Source organism: Coturnix japonica, chromosome 11, assembly GCF_001577835.2.
Source record: "Coturnix japonica isolate 7356 chromosome 11, Coturnix japonica 2.1, whole genome shotgun sequence".
Lineage (NCBI taxonomy): Eukaryota > Metazoa > Chordata > Aves > Galliformes > Phasianidae > Coturnix > Coturnix japonica.
In genome coordinates, this window is record NC_029526.1 from 5,601,682 (window position 1) to 5,621,011 (window position 19,330).

The 19,330-nt window shown below is 47.5% G+C and overlaps 1 protein-coding gene across 2 annotated transcripts in view; it reads left to right on the forward strand.

Moving 5' to 3' along the window:
- The first annotated feature begins 5,868 nt into the window (after positions 1 to 5,868).
- Positions 5,869 to 19,330, forward strand: part of ZNF423 (zinc finger protein 423) — a 192,950-nt gene continuing 179,488 nt past the window's right edge. The window contains exon 1 of one of the 2 annotated variants that reach the window (XM_015873489.2): positions 5,869 to 7,113. In XM_015873489.2, coding sequence (XP_015728975.1) covers positions 7,074 to 7,113 — 40 coding nt within the window. In that variant the 5' untranslated portion in view covers positions 5,869 to 7,073. The remainder of the gene's footprint in view (positions 7,114 to 19,330) is intronic. The other variant, XM_015873490.2, reaches the window with a different exon arrangement.

Here is a 19,330-nt window from a genome sequence, read left to right on the forward strand (position 1 = left end):
CAGAAGGAGCTCCCATCCTGAGGCCTGTGATACATTTTTCCTCTTTCAAAAGGAGGTACTGCTCAGTCATGTGCTGGTCCCTAGTGGAGGTGGCTCCCATCATGAGACTAGGGCTGCTCTGGGGTTGGCCACCAATGCTGGCTGGAGCCTCACTGCACCCATGCACTGGGGAGGGGTGGGATGGCTTTCAGACAGGCCCTGTGCAGCTGTGCTATGCTGTGTCAGGCTGTGCTGTGCCACACTGGCACCTGGCAAGGACCCTTTGACATGTTCTCACAGTGCCACCTGCTTCCCACCACAAGCTCATTGCTGCTATCACACCAGTTCAGAGGGGGAACCATAAAAACCTTAACGTTAAAGAACTAACTTTCTTGAAAGTGCCAGGGGGTCTTCCAGTGCAGCTGTGGGCTGTGTTCATCAGTAGCACTGGGCAGTGAGCTGCTCCTTTCAGCATAACTAGAGTGGAAGCAGATGCAGGAAAGAAGTGAGTGGAAACTATTAATTTTGTAGAATGAGACTTGATTTGTGTTTCAGTTTTCTTTTCTTTTTTTTTTTTTTTGGTGCAGATTGAAGGGACAGCAGCAGTTTGTCAGCCCATCTTCAAGTCACTCAGTGCAGCACAGGGCTGTGACATGGGCTTGGCCTTGGCCTTCATCCTTTAGGGCAGCTGTGATGGGGCAGAAGCAGGGGAGGGACACAGCTCAGCCCTGGTTGGGATGGGGCTGAGCTCACAGCCCAGCACTGGGATGTGCCATAGTGTGGGGTGAGTACTGGCACCACACTGTTGTGGTTAACCACAAGCAATTGTCCAAAGCTCTTTGGTGATGGTTTTCACAGCAGAGATGGTATCAGTGGTGAGAAGGATTTGGTACAGCAGTTCGCTGTCCTGTGTGCACAGGAGCTGCAGCCCTTTTCATAAACACAAACTGTGGGGTGTTTTCTGTTCCTTAGAAAAATCCTTTGAGAAGGACTGCAGACCCACTTCTAACTGTAATGAATGGGACCCAGAGTAGGTAGATGATAGAGAGGATAGTTTCTCTGCATCGTGATAAGTACATGGAAACACAAAGCAGTGTTTTTTTATAATAGGCATCATAAGTTGTTAATCAACATTATAATGCTATTAATTGTCTTAGTGAGAACATTCACAGGCAGATAGACGTAAAGCCTGGAAAATCCTTAGACCTGAAGGCAACTTGGTCATGCAGTGCAGATCCTCTGTCTGACTCCCACTCTGCTTCCTGGGGCACTTAACTGGAAGAGGCTGCAATGAACAGTTTGCTCAGTGAGTGCTGGAAAGGACAAAATAGCTGTTTGTGTTTGCAGGGTACTGCACGGCCTGTGTCTTTAGCCCAGTTATCAGTAATGATTGTTTTCCTGGAACTGTGCAGGGGTGTGTGTGTGTGATTCCTCTCCAGATGGGTATTTTGTGATATTTGAGCTAAATTCAGCTCTGGTGTATGATAGTGTTTTACAGAAAGTGTCACTAACTGCACCACTTACTCTGTCTTGATTTTAGGCTATTTTTTTTTAAATAGAGGGAAAGATGATTGATAGAAGTAGGTTCTGTACACAAGTAGATGATAGGAAAAAAACCTGAAATCACTGTTGTCATTAGAGATGTGTGAATGCTAACATGGTGCATGCAGCAAATGTAATTCTGTGCACGGCCAAATAGATTTTGCAGTGGAACTTTCTCTTTGTCAGTGCTCTGGGACAGCAGCTCGATCCTTTTTTGCTGTAAGCCCCCAGAGCACAACATGGCATGACTGCTCTTGCTGGGTCCTGCCTGCAGCCACCCCTCATGTGCAGCCTCTCCTCTGTGTGCAGCGTTCCTGCCTTGCAGCTCCTGGCGGCCTGAATTCAGGCTGTGGCTGCCCTCTGCTATGGCTAAAACAGGGGATGCCTGTTATTTATTTATGTAAAATGTTCGGAGGCATTAACTCACAAACACCATAGAAACTGGGCTGGTATTGTAGCTGGGGCTTTTATTCAGGTTGTCTGATGCGCTGCGGATGCCGCCTGCCTTTGTGTGCTCCAATCCAGCGTTTATCCCGACGATGCCTTTGTGTTCCCCATTTGACATATTTTACTGTAAAGAAAGAGCGACACTGTCTTGCAGCTGTATCCACGGTGACATTTGACTCTCAACTGAATGAGTGCATTGTGCCATGTGTTTTGGAAACATTATCTCTTTTAAGAACTAATCCAGCCTTTAACAGCTTCCCAGTGCCTGCCTGCCTTTGCCATGGAGAGCTCAGGTGCTTGCCCACCTCTGTGCAGCCTCTGCCCGCTGCCTCCTTCCCCTCATGCTGCTGGGGCCTGAGCTGGGCTCCCTCTGCTCAGTCTTTTTGTCTGTGTGTAGACCCTTTGATGGAATGTGCTGCAGGGCATCTCCTGGGTTGTCAGCATTTTGCCACATTTCTCATAGGCATTATGAGCATCTCCTATGTCTATGTGTACGATATGTACTTTAAGGTGGATTCTTGCACTCCATGATGATGATGATCCCTGTGTGGCTGACTCATTGAGTGTCCAGCTGATTGGTTCTTTTATGTGTCAAAAACAGTTCTCTTTTTAACTTCAGCAAGTTTAGATCCTGGTAGGGGCCAAATTTCCTGCAGCAGGATCTGTCTCTTGGGTGCCAAACCCCATGACCAGCAGGATCGAGGTCCGCTATGAAAACCCCAGCATCCAGGAAGCTTCTATTTTTTCTTTCAAATAGCTGTTCTGCTTTTATGCAACTTGTAATTTCAAGCTAATTCCGACACACTTTTAAATCAGTTATGCCCATGTATAGAAATGTGTATGATTTCGCACTCAGTGCTGAATGCCAATAAATCCACGCACCATTGAGGTGCTGTTGGTACCACCTGCATTCTCCCACTGTAAGGCTGTGCCAGGGTTGAACAATTTGAGCTAATGTTCTCTCAGCCTTAAACATAATCACTTTGAGAAAGTGTAAGTCAAAGTGCAAATATTCTGGACGCTGTCTGCCAGGTGTGTATGGAATTAACATCCTGATACAGCGCCATAGCATAAAGGCCCTCCAAAGAGAAGAGGGCTCATATTCACTACTGCAGGGCAGAGCATAGTCCTGAAAACATCATCAGATTTTAAAACTTAGGAGACACACTGTGCTTGCACACCACGTTACAGTAGAACCCCACAGGGGTTTCAAGTGAGAATTGTGGTACCCATAGTGCCCCAGCCACCCAGTGAGCTGCAGGACAGTGCAAGGTTGTGTCTCAGGCAGCAGCTCTGCACTGTGTGCTTCCATGTAACTTCTCAGAGTAAGGAGAAAAGGCATCTGTGGGAAAACAAGGTTGATAAAGTGTTCAAAATATATTTTTATTGCTTTCTTGTATTACCATATTTAAATTAAATTATTAAATGTATTTTCATTAAATTAGCACACAAGCTGGTATTATTTGCCTTAGATATTTTAACAAGTCTGTGAAGTCTTCCCTTGTTACTTGCGCTCCTGGAATGTATGTGTGTTACTGATTTGAAGTTCTGGAGCTGAGAACAGTGAAGGTGGCTGCACACTGCGCTGCCCTGGGGCTGCAGGCACGGGCTTGCTTTACTCGAGGGCCACAGGACCACAGGGCAAGGGAAGTGACTCGGTTCCTACCTGCACCTGGAGGGGCTGTGCACAGAGCCCGCATGTCGTGGCAGCCAGCAGCACGGCACCAGGACACGTGTCAGATCACGAGGACAGAGATGTGCTTACGGGGCAGGGCCTGGAGGCAGTCTGTGCGCTTTTGGGTTTGAAGATAATGGAGAGAAATGAATTAATAATTATATAGATGTGTGCTACACTTAGAGATGAATTTACACGTCCTTCATTTTTTAAACCTCAGACTTTGTTTCCTACTCTCTTTATCTCTGACATGGTTATCTTTCTGCAGGCCCTGGCAGACAGCAGCGCTCCTAAGTGTGCTACTGCTTTGTAATGGTCCTGAGAGCAAACCTGAGCCATGTACAGCAGAGGGGCTTGGATGCATTGATTGCACCTCCTCACCGTCCAGCAGCTGCTCCAAAACAGGTACAGGTTCACACGTGAACCTTCCCATTGTCCTTCCAGCAAGAGAGAAGGGGGAAAATGCTTCCGTTCATTTGTTTAGAAGAAAAACATTTCGATATTTTTAGTGAACTTTGAAAAGGAAAAAGTTGTAGAAATGCCCCATTAACTGGGGCATTTAGAAAGTATTTTTAAAAGGCGTAGAAAATTTGGAGGTCTGGATAGCAAAATGACTTGGGATGGCAAAGGGCTTGGGAATTACTTGCCTAGTGGAACATGTACAACTAAGGTTGAAATCCCCTCCTTGCGGGATCACATGGGGATTTGAATGTGGGTCTCAGAACTCCTCTGAGAGTGCCCAACCGCTGGCACATTCTGGATGAGAATCTGTCCTGCTGAAGCTGTTCTGCTTTGTAAGAATAATTAAATATTCATTGGGCCAGTGAGAGAACAGAAACAATCTGATAGCCTGGGGATTAGGGCTCTCCAATAAGACGAGAAAACAGAAGTAATTCTGGTCCAACTCTTATGCCATACGGATACGCATCTAGGGTCACGTTGGCCAAATTTGCCAATGGTTCTGGTTACTTTTTTGGGATATAAATATCCCAACTTTTTTTCTGTAACCTCTAGTTATGTCTCTAGTTATGTTTGTACTGGTGAGTTTCTTGACTAGAGTTATCCCTGTGTTTTATTGGCATCAGAATTGGGGCTGCAGGCTCTTTGAAAATCTGCCTTTCTCCTGGGTCAGTCCTCCTGAGCCCACAACTTGATGTCAGTGCAGTGATGTAGAGGAAGTATATCTCAATTACAGTGGTGTTATAGGAAACATTTTTTACTGTATGTCCAGTCTGTGGTGGTAATCTGGAGTCATGCAGTAGGAGGAAACTGTAAATCTTTATTATAACATTAATAAACACGATAGTTTCTGTCACGCTTTAAGAAAGGAGAAAATCACCACTAAACATCCATTCAAATTTGATATGCTACAAAAATCCTTCAGTTTCATATACTGAATTTCTTGATCAAATGACAAACTCATTCCTCAATTATCTGGATTCCTGGCAATGTGAAAAGATACATATTAAAAACAAACCCGAGAACCCAATGCAACCCAAGAACACAGGAAGATGTTTTCCAAGCGGAAATGGTTACCAGGAAGGTGATGCCTTCATGCAGCCCCCAGGTCAGGCCCGGCGCCGCTCTGTCTGCCCTGACCCGGTGTTGGAGCACTTCTGCCGGGGGCTGTTTTCATGGCGTCTGCAAAAAAACCAAAACCAAAAGTAGTTGTATTCCACTGAAGCCATCTCTGTGCAGCTGCGGGGATGCATGGCCATGTGGGTGCCCTGTGTGGCGCAGGCCCATGGCGTGGGGTCAGGTGGCGATGAGCAGAGTAAGTGCCTTCCTCCTAAGGGTAGTAGGGAGTATTTAAACCAAACAAGCCCGACCTAAGTGGGAGAAGAAACTCACTGAGCGATTTCAAGTGTAATTTGGCACCTGGCACGCTGTAGTATAAGAAGTTGAAGGCATTTTGGATTTTTCCAGAAAAACCCTCTCCTAGCAGCGAGCCATGGGCCGTTCCGGCCCCTGCAAAGTTGAGCACGTCGGGAAGGGCAAAGTAAATAAATGTGCGCCTCCCGCTCCTCCCGCGGCGGCGAGAGGGTGCCGGAAAAAGCCCGCAAACTTTTGCCGTGAGCTGGTGCCGGAGCTGCGGTGCTGGGCGGGGCGGCGCGATGCGGAGCGGTGCGGTGCGGTGCGGTGCGGTGCGGTGCGGTGCGATGCGGTGCGGTGCGGTGCGGTGCCGTGCGGCTCCGCGGGCGGCGGCGAGTCCGGTCCGCGGCGGCGGTCCGCGTTTTGCGGGCGGCCGCTGTATTTCCCGGGCCGTCCATGGCTCGGTGCTGTTGGCTCTCTCTCCGTCTGATCGGCGCAGGCTGCGCGGGGCTCCCTACGGGATCAGAGCGCTCCCCCGCCGGGACTCCACTCCTCACATCCTCCTGCTGGGACTCAGCTACATTTCCAGCCAAGCCTGGCTTTATTATGTGTGTCTGCACTGCAGCCCCAGCAGCAAGATCAGGAGGAGGAAAAGGAGCCAGGACAAAGAAAAGAGAGGGAGGCTGGCGAGAGCTAAAGAAAATAAAAACCCAGGGCAGCAGCGGCAGCAGCGGCAGCGATGAAGGCAGGAGCGGTGCCACCTTCCAGAGAATGACCCATGGAGGCAGCTAGCGGCCCCGGCATCGATGCGAAGGAGCGCTTACCTCGGTCCGCCGAGTGCGTGCGTGCGGGGGAAGGCGGCGGCGAGCGCGGCCGGCTGCGGGGAGCCCATCCCGGCCGAACCTCGCGCCGCGCACCCGGGGCAGCCGCGCCGCCGGCCCCGTGAGCGGCGAGCGGGGGCCGAGCCCGGGGGCGAGCGGCGGGGAGCGAGGGGGGGCCGAGAGCGGCCGGGGAGGATTTAGGGAAACCGCGGCGAGGTCGCACCCCCGGAGCGCCTCGCATTGTCGGGGCCGCCGCGCCGCTCTTATTTTTAGACGCTCATTCTCCCCGCGCCCTCCCCCCGGCCCCGGGAGCCCCGCGCGGCTTTTTGTGCCATTCTCAAAGTGCCGAGCCGGACTGAGAGCCGCAGGGCGCCTGCAAACTTTAACGAGAACAAAAAGGCGGCGGGGGCGCGGAGGGGCTCGGCTTGTGGCGGTGCGATTTGCACATCGAAGGGAGGAGAGAAAACCAACAAAGAGGAGGAAAAAAAAAAAAAAGAGAGAGAAAAGAAAAAGAAATCGCAACTGTTGCGCCTGTGATTTTTTTTTTTTTTGTCCCCGGGGGGAGAACCTCTAGGTGCCCGAGGGGGTGGACAGGAGTTGAACTTGCCGCATTGCAACAGGCAAAGAAGTGAGAAATCCGATAATCGATCCCGCTGCTGCCGCTGCTTCGCCTCGCACAGCCCGGCAAAGTTTCGAGGGGCAGGAGGCAGGGACAGGCAGGGACAGGCAGGGCGGGCAGGGGCCGCGGGGCCGCGAGGAGGACGCGCCGGGAGGAGGACGAGCCGCGGCGCCCGGACATGTCCAGGAGGAAGCAAGCCAAGCCCCGCTCGGTGAAAGGTAAGAGCCCGCCGCCCCGCAACGCCGGCCGGGCACCGCCGCCGCGCCAGCCTCCGCGCGCGGCCAATCAGGGCCGGGGCCCGGCTTGGCGGGGATTGCGAATCCCCCCCGACTCGGCCGCCGCCGCGGGCTCCGCCCGGCCCGGCCCGTAACGCCGCCGCCGCCGCCCGCCGGAGGAGGAGCGGCCCCGGCCGGGCGCCGAGGGGAGGGGAGCGGCCGGGGGAGCCGCCCGCCGCCGCCGCCGTCCATTTTGGGGGCTCCGCTCCCGGCCGTCGGGGTGGGGGGCGGGCCGAGGGCAGCCCGGCGGGGCAGCGGCCGCGGAACCCGCCCGAAATGGCGGCCGGCGGCGTCTCCGGCCCCGCGGCGGGATCTGCGGGCGTCGCGGGGGCGGGCGGAGCCGCCGCGCTCGGGGGCTGCGGGGGAGGCCGCGATTCGGGGCGCGGAGCCGACGAGCGTCCGGCGCTGGGGAGCGGCGCTCGGCCGACGGAGCGCGGGTGGGAGCGGAACGGGGGGAAGAAAAGTTTGGCGGCGGGGCCGGGAGCGGAGCGACGGGCGGGGACCGGGAGCCGCGGTGCAGCGGCCGGGGATGAGACGAGCGGTTCCTCCGGGCTGCGAACGGCAGCGCCTCGTCTCATCCCTCCCCAGCTCTATACGTGTAACGGTGGCGAAGGACTGGGAGAATTAAAACCGATTTCTTTATTCGAGAGCATCTGCAGGGCCGAAAACTTGCTCGGGCTGAGGGAACAATAGCCGGTTTCAGGCAGAGGTGCGCTTATAACGGCTCCGCACCCAACTTAGCGCACGGGGGCCGTGCCGAGGCTGGGGGCGCGGGGAGGCCGTGGGCTGCGCCGGGGGCTTTGTGTGCGAGCACAAAAGGGCGATGATGCTCCCGGGGCCGCGAAGCAAAAACTCGAAAGCGTTTGGAATTAAAGAACTCGCTGGGAGACGTTGTTAGCGTCCGGTTAACCAACTAGCCAAAGAATCGAACCCCCTCTCCGTGGCGATTATTTATTATTTTTGAGATACACCGTTCAGGAGATTGCAATAGAAACAGTGACAGCTTCAAATGTCCATGAAGTTTTTGTAAAGTGAGCCCTTCCCATCACACAATAGCTCGCTCGCTGCCCCCTCCGGCTCGGCCGGGGCCCTGCGGCCTGCAGGCACGGCAACGCCGCTCACAGCTCTGCCGGTCACGGCTCCCCTCGGCTCCCGGCTCCTCTCGGTGCAGGCCACGCGTTCTCCGGTCGCTCTCCGTGCCCAGGTGCCGCACGTAACGCGCAGGACGCAGCCATACGTCAGCGGAACCGTGTGTGCTCTGAAGCCCGGTTAATAAACATGAACACCTCGTTACATAATGACACGAGATATTTGCATTTGTTACTCGTTTGTTTGCCACCTCGTTACCTTTGGGCAGCATCTCTCGCCATTGATACTCTATAACGAAAAATCGTCCCTAGCTCCAAGATACAGCAGGTCGCTGTTTACAAGAGCCTTTTTTTTTGTGAATCAAAGCAGGTAACTTGCTGGCAAGTCACAGCTGGGAAATGTTTTCCATGCGACGCAGAAATATCTAGAATGTCTTTGCCACGGGGGGCCGGGTAGAGCCTGGTCTTAAAGGTTCTGAATATTCCTCCAGTCTCCAGGCACAACAAATGTGCTTTCAGTTCAGCACAAACTGGCTGTAAATTACAGCCTTAGCATGAGCTGGCTAATGGGGAACCTAAGAAACAGGCTGAATCTGGGTGAAATTTTCAGTAATAGGAGGCAGCTCATATATATGTATGTGGGATATAGAATTCCTCCCTTTTCTTATGTTCATACGTATCTTTTGCTTTTGTAAAGTCCATCATATACATTTTGTGGTCTAGGGAGCTGGCAGCCCGGTAGATTGCCACAGTACATGTTTCCATGGAAATAATTGAGATGTAATAAATAAAGGCACTCTGAGGTCACAGGTTTCCCAATTCAGCTGAGAAGAAAACAAGCATAAATTATGTGGATATATGTGTAGCATTTAGGACTTCAAATCATTTACCGGTTTTCTCTTTTCTGTGCATTTGTTTCACTTTGTGTAGTAACCTTGGTATTTATTAACCACTAGTGAGGTTTGGGCATCCTTTCTCATTCAGAAAGATTACATACTAAAATAGAATCAGCGTGCGCCTCTGATGAAAGGGATTATTCTGCATGCAAAAGGCAAGTTGCCTGCGCATTAACCACGAGTGCCGTCTTTGGCATTAAAGAAGCAGCCGACTCTGACGGAAGTATCAAATGCTGACAACTCTTCAGATCCACGTAATTTCAAATTAAGCAATTGTCAGGCAGAACGGGATGCTGACAAACCTGCGGGTCATGTGGCCCTGCTCTGTGACGAGGTGTCTGCTTCAGTCCCACAGAAAGTTGCCGTGATTGCTGCAGCCGGAACTCTAGCAGTAGCCGTGGAATTTCCTTGGTGTGGATTTTATCACTGGCAACACGACACAGTGGTTTTGTTTAACCGTTACTTTGGCTGTGCAGACCTGATGACACCCAGCCGATGGTTTGGGCCAATGCTCTGCTGGGCTGACAGGGAGGTTGCTGCAGGTCAGTCAGGGCAGAGCAGAAGCAGGAGGGACAGAGCCTTTGTTAAACTGCAAAATGAACCAGTTGGGGTGGTGTGATGGTGGCAGTTTTGGGGTAAAGCACTTGCCTTCTCTGAAGCCTTCCTTCACATCATAGATGGGACCCATGGAAATGGTTCTCCTCAGCACGGAACCTTCCTTTGCCCTGCTGTCAGCAACACGACCTGCTGGTGGCTTTGGCAGGTCTCCTTAAGAAGATCTGTACCCTCCTCAGTGCCATTAAGCCCACGAGGTTCAAGTCCCAGCATCACAACAAAGCAGTGACTGTCCCCATGCGCTGCCTGTTCCCATTCCAAGTGGTCCCACGGATGTGCCACATGCACTTCAGAGGCTGGTTGTGTGCCATCAGCTCTGGAGAGAGTTGATGGAACTGGAGCTGATGAGGCACAGACTGGTGCCTCTGAAAGCAGCTCTGGGAAAGCACAGCTGGGAGATGCTGGGGTCTGCTGGCAGAGCTGTAGGTTTCAAGTCCCACATAATTGTAACTGAAGAATGACTTGGATGTGGTTTGTGGGGACTGGGCTGGCGTTGGCACGGGGTTTTCAGCATCACATGCACTTAAGTTGCTGAATTTGACAGTTCTGCAAATTGCTGTCAGGTTGCAATGGTGTTCTGTGCATAAACGTGCTAGTCTGTAATCAAACTGTTTTGCAAAAGAACGCACTAATTAAGTCTAGATTTGTTATCCTACTTGAAGTTGCAGAATTGCTGTCATATTTTTTTTGCTTTCAGTTGGCAAAAATGCTGATAGAAACTTTTGATTCACACCCTACGTGCCTCATTTATGTCAGTCAAGGAAGAAAGAGGGTTGTGCTCTACTTCGTTACCTGCAAAGTAAATAAAAATACTTCAGCCATTTGCGGAGTTCCAATTAGCTGGTTGTTATGAATGATCTTCCTTAAAGGAATGCTGTTTTACCTATCTGCTCATACAAAGGTTTGATTTTTAATGTCTCGTGAAAAGGATTCTCTTTGTCTTGATTGATGTCAAGAATAAAAGCGTGATGGTAATATCCCTTTGAAAGCTATTGTATTGTCAGCTCTGGCTGACAGCAGGAGGCCCTCCTAGTGCTATAGATTAGCGCTGTGAAAACACTGACATTTTCTTTGTTATATTGCTGTTGTTCTGCTTGCAAAGTCAATTATACAATGTCGGAGCTCAGTTACAGAGTTGACTGTGGAAGTAACAATGTCTTTCATACTCGTCTTAAAGATATAATTTTCTTTTTTTCCCAGTTGATAGAGAAGAACCTGCAGGTACTGGAGCAGTACATTCTGCAAATTAAATTTTGACAAGTATAATCATAATTGCCAAATACAAGAGACTCGTGCGATTATCCTTTAATTTTACAGTTCATTCAAGTTTCGGTGGAATTTTATTGATACAGTGAAAGCAGCAGCTAAAATTGATAAAACTCATATCAAATAAGATTACACTCTTGATTGTTCTTTATCAAGTGTAGCTTTTGGGGGATTAGGAATAATTGGAGATGTTGGTGTTTCATCGTGGGGCTGGTGCCATGAGAACGTTTGAATCCACGCAGTACAGCAGGCGCTGCCTTTGGGGATTAGCCTGCAGTTTTTAATTTTTGAGCGTGCATTTTGATACAAACCCAGCAGCTTTCTCCCCTGAACTCCACCAGTCCCAGTTTTCCTTCCGCTCTCTCCCTCCGGTACTGTTTCCTGGACAGGATCTGTGTGGTATTTAACTGGTTTTGCTGATTGAAACTCGTGCCTGTGTGCAAACACCTTTTAATTGTGGTCTGTTCCCATTGGTCCTGGCGAGCATAACTAACAAGTGTGGCCTAAAATTGAAAAGGGTGGAAAAGGCAACTCAAAAGGTTGGAATTCCAAATGGGGAGAAAATAGGGATCTCGTGATTTCAGCGGTACTTCATCTAATGCCATGGGTGGAAAAACAAACACCAAGCAGCAGCACTGGCTCTCACAGAATGCCTCCTTTTTTTTTTTTTCTTCAAAAGCATCCGAGTAAAATCAGTGCAAGCTAAAGAACATCATTCATTGCTGAATTGCTTCAGATGACACATGCAAAAAAAAAGAATCAGAGAGCTCTTGTTTAGATGTTAATTGTAGGATTTCTAAATTACTATTATAAAATAATAGAGTAACAAAAGATTCCACAGTTACCAGTAATTTGTCAGGATTTATTTTGTTTTTCTTCAATAATTGAAAATTAATGTCTTGAAGTGAAAGCAGATGTTCATGCCATCCTCTGAATTGGATATAAAAATGATGTTTTGTAGAGGCGTTAGGCTTGTGTAAACAGAAATTGTCTTATCATAGTTTGGGCTTTGGCTTGGTTTTATCTATTGTTTGGTGCCAAATTAACTTTTATGTTAGACCTGGCTGAATGGGCTGAGGCAGATCTTGGGATGGCACCCAGCACTGGGTTGTTAATGTTGTAAATGACCTGCCTCGCCTGCTGCCTCTGCGGATGGCAACGCTTTCTCCGGCTGTACTATTAATATTTACTTCAGTTTTGATAAATGTGCTCTTAATTCTATTTGGTTATTTAAACCAAATGTGTTTATTTACATCCTCCTTGCAGTTTGTGCAATCAGCATCGTAGGTCTTGGCAATATTTGAAAAATACGGAGCGCATTATTATGTTCTTGTTTTGTTGATTTTTTGTAAATAAATGATGTCTTGCTCTCATGCATTAGTCTGCAATCTGTAAAAGATAATAAAATTCTTCTTGTATTGTAATATTCTCTTAAGCAAAAGATTATTAATTACCCGCAGTAATTGAACTGCCTTATAAAAATGCCTATACCAACCCCTCATCGCTCCATCAGTATCCTCCTTAAATGCCTCTGAAAAAGGACGGCTATTATGTTCCACTGTATCCTTCTAAATGCACTGGAGTAATGAAATACTAATAGTACAAAACCTATTACAGACTTCTGTTAAATCCTTACTGACAAATGGTGGTGGAGGGGAGGGTCTGGTGTTAGTCCATGTGTTATTGTACGTGGGCTGTGAGCATTCAGGTGCACGTTGGAGCCAGGTGAGAACCAGCTCAGGGCTTTCTGCAGTGCCTGCATTTATTCAGCGTACTTTTAGATTCAGAAGTTGGTTCTTGTTTGTTTGTTTGTTTTCATCTATTAGTCAACATAGGAAGCTGGTTACATCTCTTAGATCTAAAAGTCAGGTAATAAAAGTTCCAAGTACTACATCTCCTTGACAACTGTTATGCATATATACACATTAAAACAAAATGTATCCCAGTGAATGATGGCGCTTTAGCAGAGGCAGTGTGTTTGAGGGAGTGGAACGATGAGGAGACACTAAGTGGTCTCTTGTGCCATTTGTGGCTGAAGAAGTCGGAGCTCACCCCACCTGCCATGGGGTGTAGAAGACATGAGCCGAGGGCCGCTGGGGCGGCAGGGTGATGCAGTGGGCAGTGCCCTGCAGCAGGAGCTCGCAATGCCTGGCTGAGCCCTGTGCTAGGGAGCTCATTACATTGTTTGCATTTGCTCAGAAAGAAAACCTTTCTCTTTCCAACCGCAGATTAGGCAATTGAAAGACCAATTTGCAGAGCTTGTAAATGCCACTTGTTAATCATATGCACTACAATTATTAATATTTTTTCCTTTTCCCCCTTGGATGTATTAAGTCAACTTTTTAGTTTTTTATGTAATTGAAATTTGCCCTTTTGTTACCTGGGCATGAATTATTTTTGAAATGTTGTCATTACCCGCCCTGCTGTGAGGTTTATCTCTTCTGTTCATCCTAATTAAATAAAACATAGTGTTGCTTGCCAGCCTAGAGCTGCAGTGAATTACCTGCCTGGAGGCTCACACTGGCGTTGGTGCTTGTTGCAGCTGCTGATGTTGACCAGCACATTTACTTTTCGATTTTCATTTCAAAGGGATCAGTTTGTGCTGTGTGACAGGTGAATGGTGGATGCTTTACAGTACTTCCAAGAGCTGAACAAACGGTGGGTGACTGCTTGGTACTGCACGAAGTGGCAAGCACAGCAGTGATGCAGCCACAGTGGTGGATGATGGTCACGGGAAATCTTCATGGGTCTGGGGGTGAGACAAACCCATCCTTGGGCTTGCTATGCCCACCCAACCTGCTGCTCTCCTGGGCCTTTCTGGTGGGGTTGGCCTCAGTTCTGTGTAGCATCGCTGATGGCCGTGTTCTCCTTGGGTCTGGCACTGACAACATAGGCTGCTTCAGAAGTGTAACAGTTGGAGTTGCTTTATGCGGAAGTTATTTCCAGTTTGTGTTAGAGAAAGCAAACAATATGCACGTGTTTTAGAGAGAAGCAGAGGGAAAGGTCCCTGCTTGTAGAGAAGCCGTTTGTTTAAGCCTTTGATAGCTCTACAAAAGCCTCACTGCTCACCACTGAAACCCCATTATGGGTAAAAGCACAGGAGTTAGCAAGTCACTGTACTCCAGTCTCTGCTGGCTCATACAAGGCTCTGGAGGTTTGGTCAGATGTGGCCTAATTCTGCTTTCCAAATATTAAAAAAATTACACAGAGGGCAAAAAGACAAGTTCTTAATATGCATATCCTGGGAAAATCCTAAAACAGTATTTTTACCCCCTCCAGTCCCAAGGCTAATCAAAATTCCTTTGTTTCCACATCTACCATTAAAATACGTCCCTCCCTTGGTTGCCTGCTGAATGCACAAGTTTAACCACTCAATTGATTGGACTCAAAAAAGCTGTTACTGGCTCTACGTAGACTTTGCCCACAGATATTTGCTCGATGGGAGCAGTACTCCTGGCAACTTCCAGCAGTCTTGGTGCTTAATTTTGCAGCTCTGAGCATTTCTTGATGGACTTCACCTGGCTTGGTTGAGATTTTTCTGTGCTACCAATGGGGAAAGTTAGCTAAGCCCTGTGAGTGGTGGTTGCTGGAACTTACTTCATGTAGTAGTCAAATGAGTATTAACCAAGGTGGTGTTAATAAAGATTTGCTGTGCCTTTTGAGAAGAGGATGTGTGGTACACTGCAAAGGCAAAGCTCTTCACTGGGGGAGCATCTAGGACCTGCTTCCCCAGGACCTGGAACAAATGCGTTTTTTTTACCCTTGCCATTAATGGGAGCAAAGCTGAATGTTTTATGTAAACCAGCAATGTAAGTCCAAGCCTCCTGGAGAACTACTCATGCTGATTGAGATTTTTGTTGATGCTAGAGGTCCATGAACAAGGCTAGGTATATATCAAGCATGGGATGAAACATTTCTTATTGGTGATAGTGTTTCTCTTTGTTCTCAGTAGGGATGGGCTTCTCTGGTTTTGTATTGCAACTGAGAAAGCAAAAGCAGAGAAGAGATCTGGTGGGAACAGTCAGTTGGCACCCAGTGCTGCAGAGCCTATCTCCTGCTGCTTCTGCTGGCTCTGTGGGGCTGTTGCTGATGGGAGCACTGGGCATGTTCAGGTGCAGGGGATGCAGCAGTGCTCCCCGAGGGCACTGCAGGAAGCCCGAGAGACACTGTCTGTGTTTAACAGCTGTTAGGATAAGAGGGAACAGTGCTTGCCTGAGCAAAACTGAGCCCAGCTCTTTATCCTTTCAGCCTCCTGTCCCCTAACGTGGAAAGTAAAAGAAGATGGCAAAAGTGCATGGTAGGAAGGACTTAGTATTTGTAGAGGCAGAAATGGTAAATGGAGAGAGACTGAAATAGTATAGGGCAAAAAATAACAAGGTAGGAAATCTTTTGCTGATAAATGAATATGGAAGGTGTCTGAGGGGAAGATTTGGTGTACACATTGACTTACCCAGACCTGTAACAGACCTGTCTGGTTTTGTTTTTTTTTTTTTTTTCAACTCTTATTTTAATACTAAGAAGAAAATCTGAAAAATGAATCTAAATCCACAGAAAGGGATATAACTAAACATAAGAGGAAAAGAAAACACAAGAAACATAAAACATCTAAACAAGTTAACTTTAATACTCTTAAAAGACAGTGCCAGTGCCAGTGCTGTCTCATTTGGAGGAATATATTTGTTGTGGTTTATGGCAGTTTTTAATATAGAGAAATCAGAGGACGACTGTGATTGTAGCTGCTTGTTCTGGGAGCTTCAACTATTTTATCATTGTGTCAGTATCTGAAATTGGCCTGCAAAGATTTCTAATTGTTCAGGATTTTGGAGAGAAGGTTGGGGTGGTGATTGGAAAAAGGTTTTCAAGACCTACTTCTTTTATATATATAAATATATATATATGTACATGCACCCAAGTATAAATAATACGTTTGCATGTATGTGAAAGAGAAAGTCTGGAAGAGCCGGCAGTAGCTTTTGTTAGACCAGCAAACCTGTCTGCAAGATGCGAGGAAGTTTTCTGGTGTATCAGCCTTCCCGTTTGACAAAAAAAATTGCCCATTTTTGTCCTGTCTGACAAAGCAGCAGCCTTCTGGCTAATTGCTTGATAGGCAACTGCAGTTTTGCTCTAATTTACTTATTCAAGCTCTTGCTCAAATTTATTTTGTTTTATTAGGCTACTCACATGAGTGAAGACATACTGGGCTAGACAGTACTGCCAAGCTTGTACATTATTAATTGCTGAGCTCAGTGGAGGTGTTGCAGCTGGGTGATTTGCTCGTGGCCTCCTGTATTTCTAGGAAAATGGCATGCCTTGCCCTTCGTAATTTCTTTGCTTTTACTGACCAGTCTGTTCCCCCAGAGGGCATGTGGGATGTGGCAGTGTGGCAGAGCATTGAAAATGCTGGGATGGAGAAGCAGAGAAGCAGAGCTGTGTGAGAATTACACTGGTTTGGAATCATTTTGTCACTCCCCAAATTTATTTGGCTGAAGTGGTGTGTTTCTGGCATCAATGTTTATGTAGAATGTAGTAGCCAACTCTGGATGAGGAAGTTTTAGCCTTGACGTATTTATCTGTTTATTGATTAAGATAAAGAACTACTTTCAGTCAGATTCTGAGTGTCATTGGGGAGAATGGTACAAAGTATTTTGAGCCATTGCAAAATGAAACTGTGAATGCTTGTCTTCAGATCTGGTACTGACTCTCATGTAATGCTCATGTGTGAAGTCCATTGATTTAATCTCCTTGATTTCAAGTGTTTCTTTCTTTTTTTTTTTTTTTTTTTTTCTTTCCTGCTTGATAACAGATACAAGAGACTTGCTTTAAAGCTCCATTTTGGTTTATTTTGTCTCCTGTTTCTTGTCTTCAGGTAATGCTCCAAAGAGAGCTGCTGTTTGTGTTCTCAATACAGACCCTCACCCTTACGTGCTCTTCTGAAATTGCTGAAAGCCCCGGGAGGTGCTGAGGGGCACTCAGAGGAGCCCTCACCTGCAGGGCCCTGTGGGGTGCTGCCCCATTAGTGGGGCCTGCTGGGGGCTTTATGCCCAGCAGTGTTGAGAGAAAATGGAGCAAAGTCATCCTTGTGCCTGCAGCCTGTGGAAAAGCTGGTGGAGTACCTTTAGCAGCCTTGCTTCCCTTTCTGCAGTGACTTCCCTACATCGCCTTAGGAAGTCAATACCTTTTTCTCGCATTCCAGCAGTGGCTCACGGGGAGGCTTGGCAGGCATTCCCCAGCCCTCTTCCTGCCACCTCCGGGTCCCTTTGGCAGCCATGTGCAGACTTCTGGTGCCTGCCCCTGCAGCAGGCCCTACGGGCTGGAGAGCCGTCCCCTTCTCTCTAACCTAGTGGAGATGGTGCCTCTTATGGATTAGATTGTATCTCTCAAGGCGTAGGGAAAACTGTTACCTGTGTTTAGTGTTTGCCATAGGCTGTAATCATATGATGGTAAATCCGAGCTCTTTTTGTTGACTTACGGTTTTTTGTGATAACTGACTATGGCTGACCCAAATACTGCTGGGCCCCATGCACAGAACTGTGCATGTTTCTGGAACTGCAGAGCAGCAATGATCTTGCTGAGGGCAAAGACTACAGCCCAGAACAAGTGTCCTTGGGCCAGCCCCGCTGTGTGTGCGTGGCCTCTACTAGTGCAGCTCTGGCTCACAGTTATTTGTGTTCTTGTTGAGAATATTTCTGATGTGGCAAATTTCGGTGGCTTTCCCTGCTGGGACAGGGCTACCTTTTTTATTTTTATTATATTTTTCCTTTTTTTGTCCTTGTTTGCTTCTTTTCGCTCACAGGAAATAAAAGAATGGGCTGTTTGCCAATCAGAAAACAAACAAACAGAACCCCCAAAGCAACTTCAGCATTGCACCTTTCTTTGTTTTTCTTTTAAAACAAATTCCTTGCAACTCTGAATACTGATCTGTTTTTAGTAGAAGCTTGTGCTTCAGTGTTAAACTGATAGCACATCAAAGAACAAAATCTTCTTTTTGTGCACGTTTTCCTATTTATCATTAATCTCGTTTAGATTTGGGAAAATACTGTGGTTTGAAACTACGAAGAAACGTTCAAATGTTGTTTCTTTTGCAGAGTAGTGGAAGAGAGTCGGGTCTTTAAATAACTCGGTGTGCTTGTGCAATAGCATTGGTTGGGCTGCAGTCTGGGCTCTCGAACAACCTTACAACAACAACAAAAAGGCTTTACGTTTTATAAATATTTCTGCCTCTCTTTTGCAATACCTAACATACATTGTCTGTTCTGCCGTTAACTCCCTGATGCTGAATTCCTAAGTTTGGGCTAATAGAAAATTTGGAGGATTCTTCATTATCTGAACCTCTTGAGAAATACCAAATATGTTCCAGTAATTGTGGTATAGTACAACAGGGAGTCGCACTGGCAGTTTGTTGGAAAGGGTTTTTCCTGTAGTTATGAAAACCATACAACTCTTAAAATCCCCAAAACTGAAACCGCTGGGATTACTCACATACTTACAGTTGAGCGCATGCCTAAAGGTAGATATATTCAGCATGCTTTTTTTGACTTGCGTTTGTTCTTAGCTTGAGCTATCAAGCAAAGAAATATTCCTCAATCACTTTGGACTTGTGCAGCCTTTTTATTCTGTGTCTGTGCAGCCATAGCACAGTGGGTTGTGTCTTGCTGCAGAAGCACCTAGGTTTGCTTCCCAGCAAAGTACCCACAGTAAGGAGCAGAAGGCATCCACAGCAGTGAGGTACCATGGGCTGGTAGGCAGGAGTTGGGTTGGTTTTCTCCCCTCCTGCCTTCTCTCTGTACCTCTGCTATGGGTTGCTGATAAGTACCCATCACCTACTTCTCCTCTCTCATTTTTTTTCCGTCTTGGTTGTATTCAAAGAGTGTATTAAACACTGTGAGGTCCTGGATAGGTAAAAGTGAAATGAAAACCACAAAGCAAACCCAAATATGACCTGAACTGTAACACCAGTGGTTCATCTCCCCTATTCTAGAAAATGAATCTCGTAGAGTAGAATTCACATGCCAAGCTGGGAAGTGATGTTTGTTTTACAGCTGTACTATAGGGACATTTGCCCTTCATTGAGGAGGCCCCGTGTTCTATTTGCAAGGAAAAAGTATGAAGAACTGTAAAAATTTGCTGAGCTTGTCTCAAACTTCCTTCAACTTAATACTTTTTTTCAATCTCATCTGTGACTTTCTCTTAGGAAACACTGGCATGTGTCTGTGTCTTGATACATTATCTTAAGGACTTGATTAACGCACCTATTGTTCTTATGAAACAAAGTATGTTTTGTGTCTATGAAGCTGT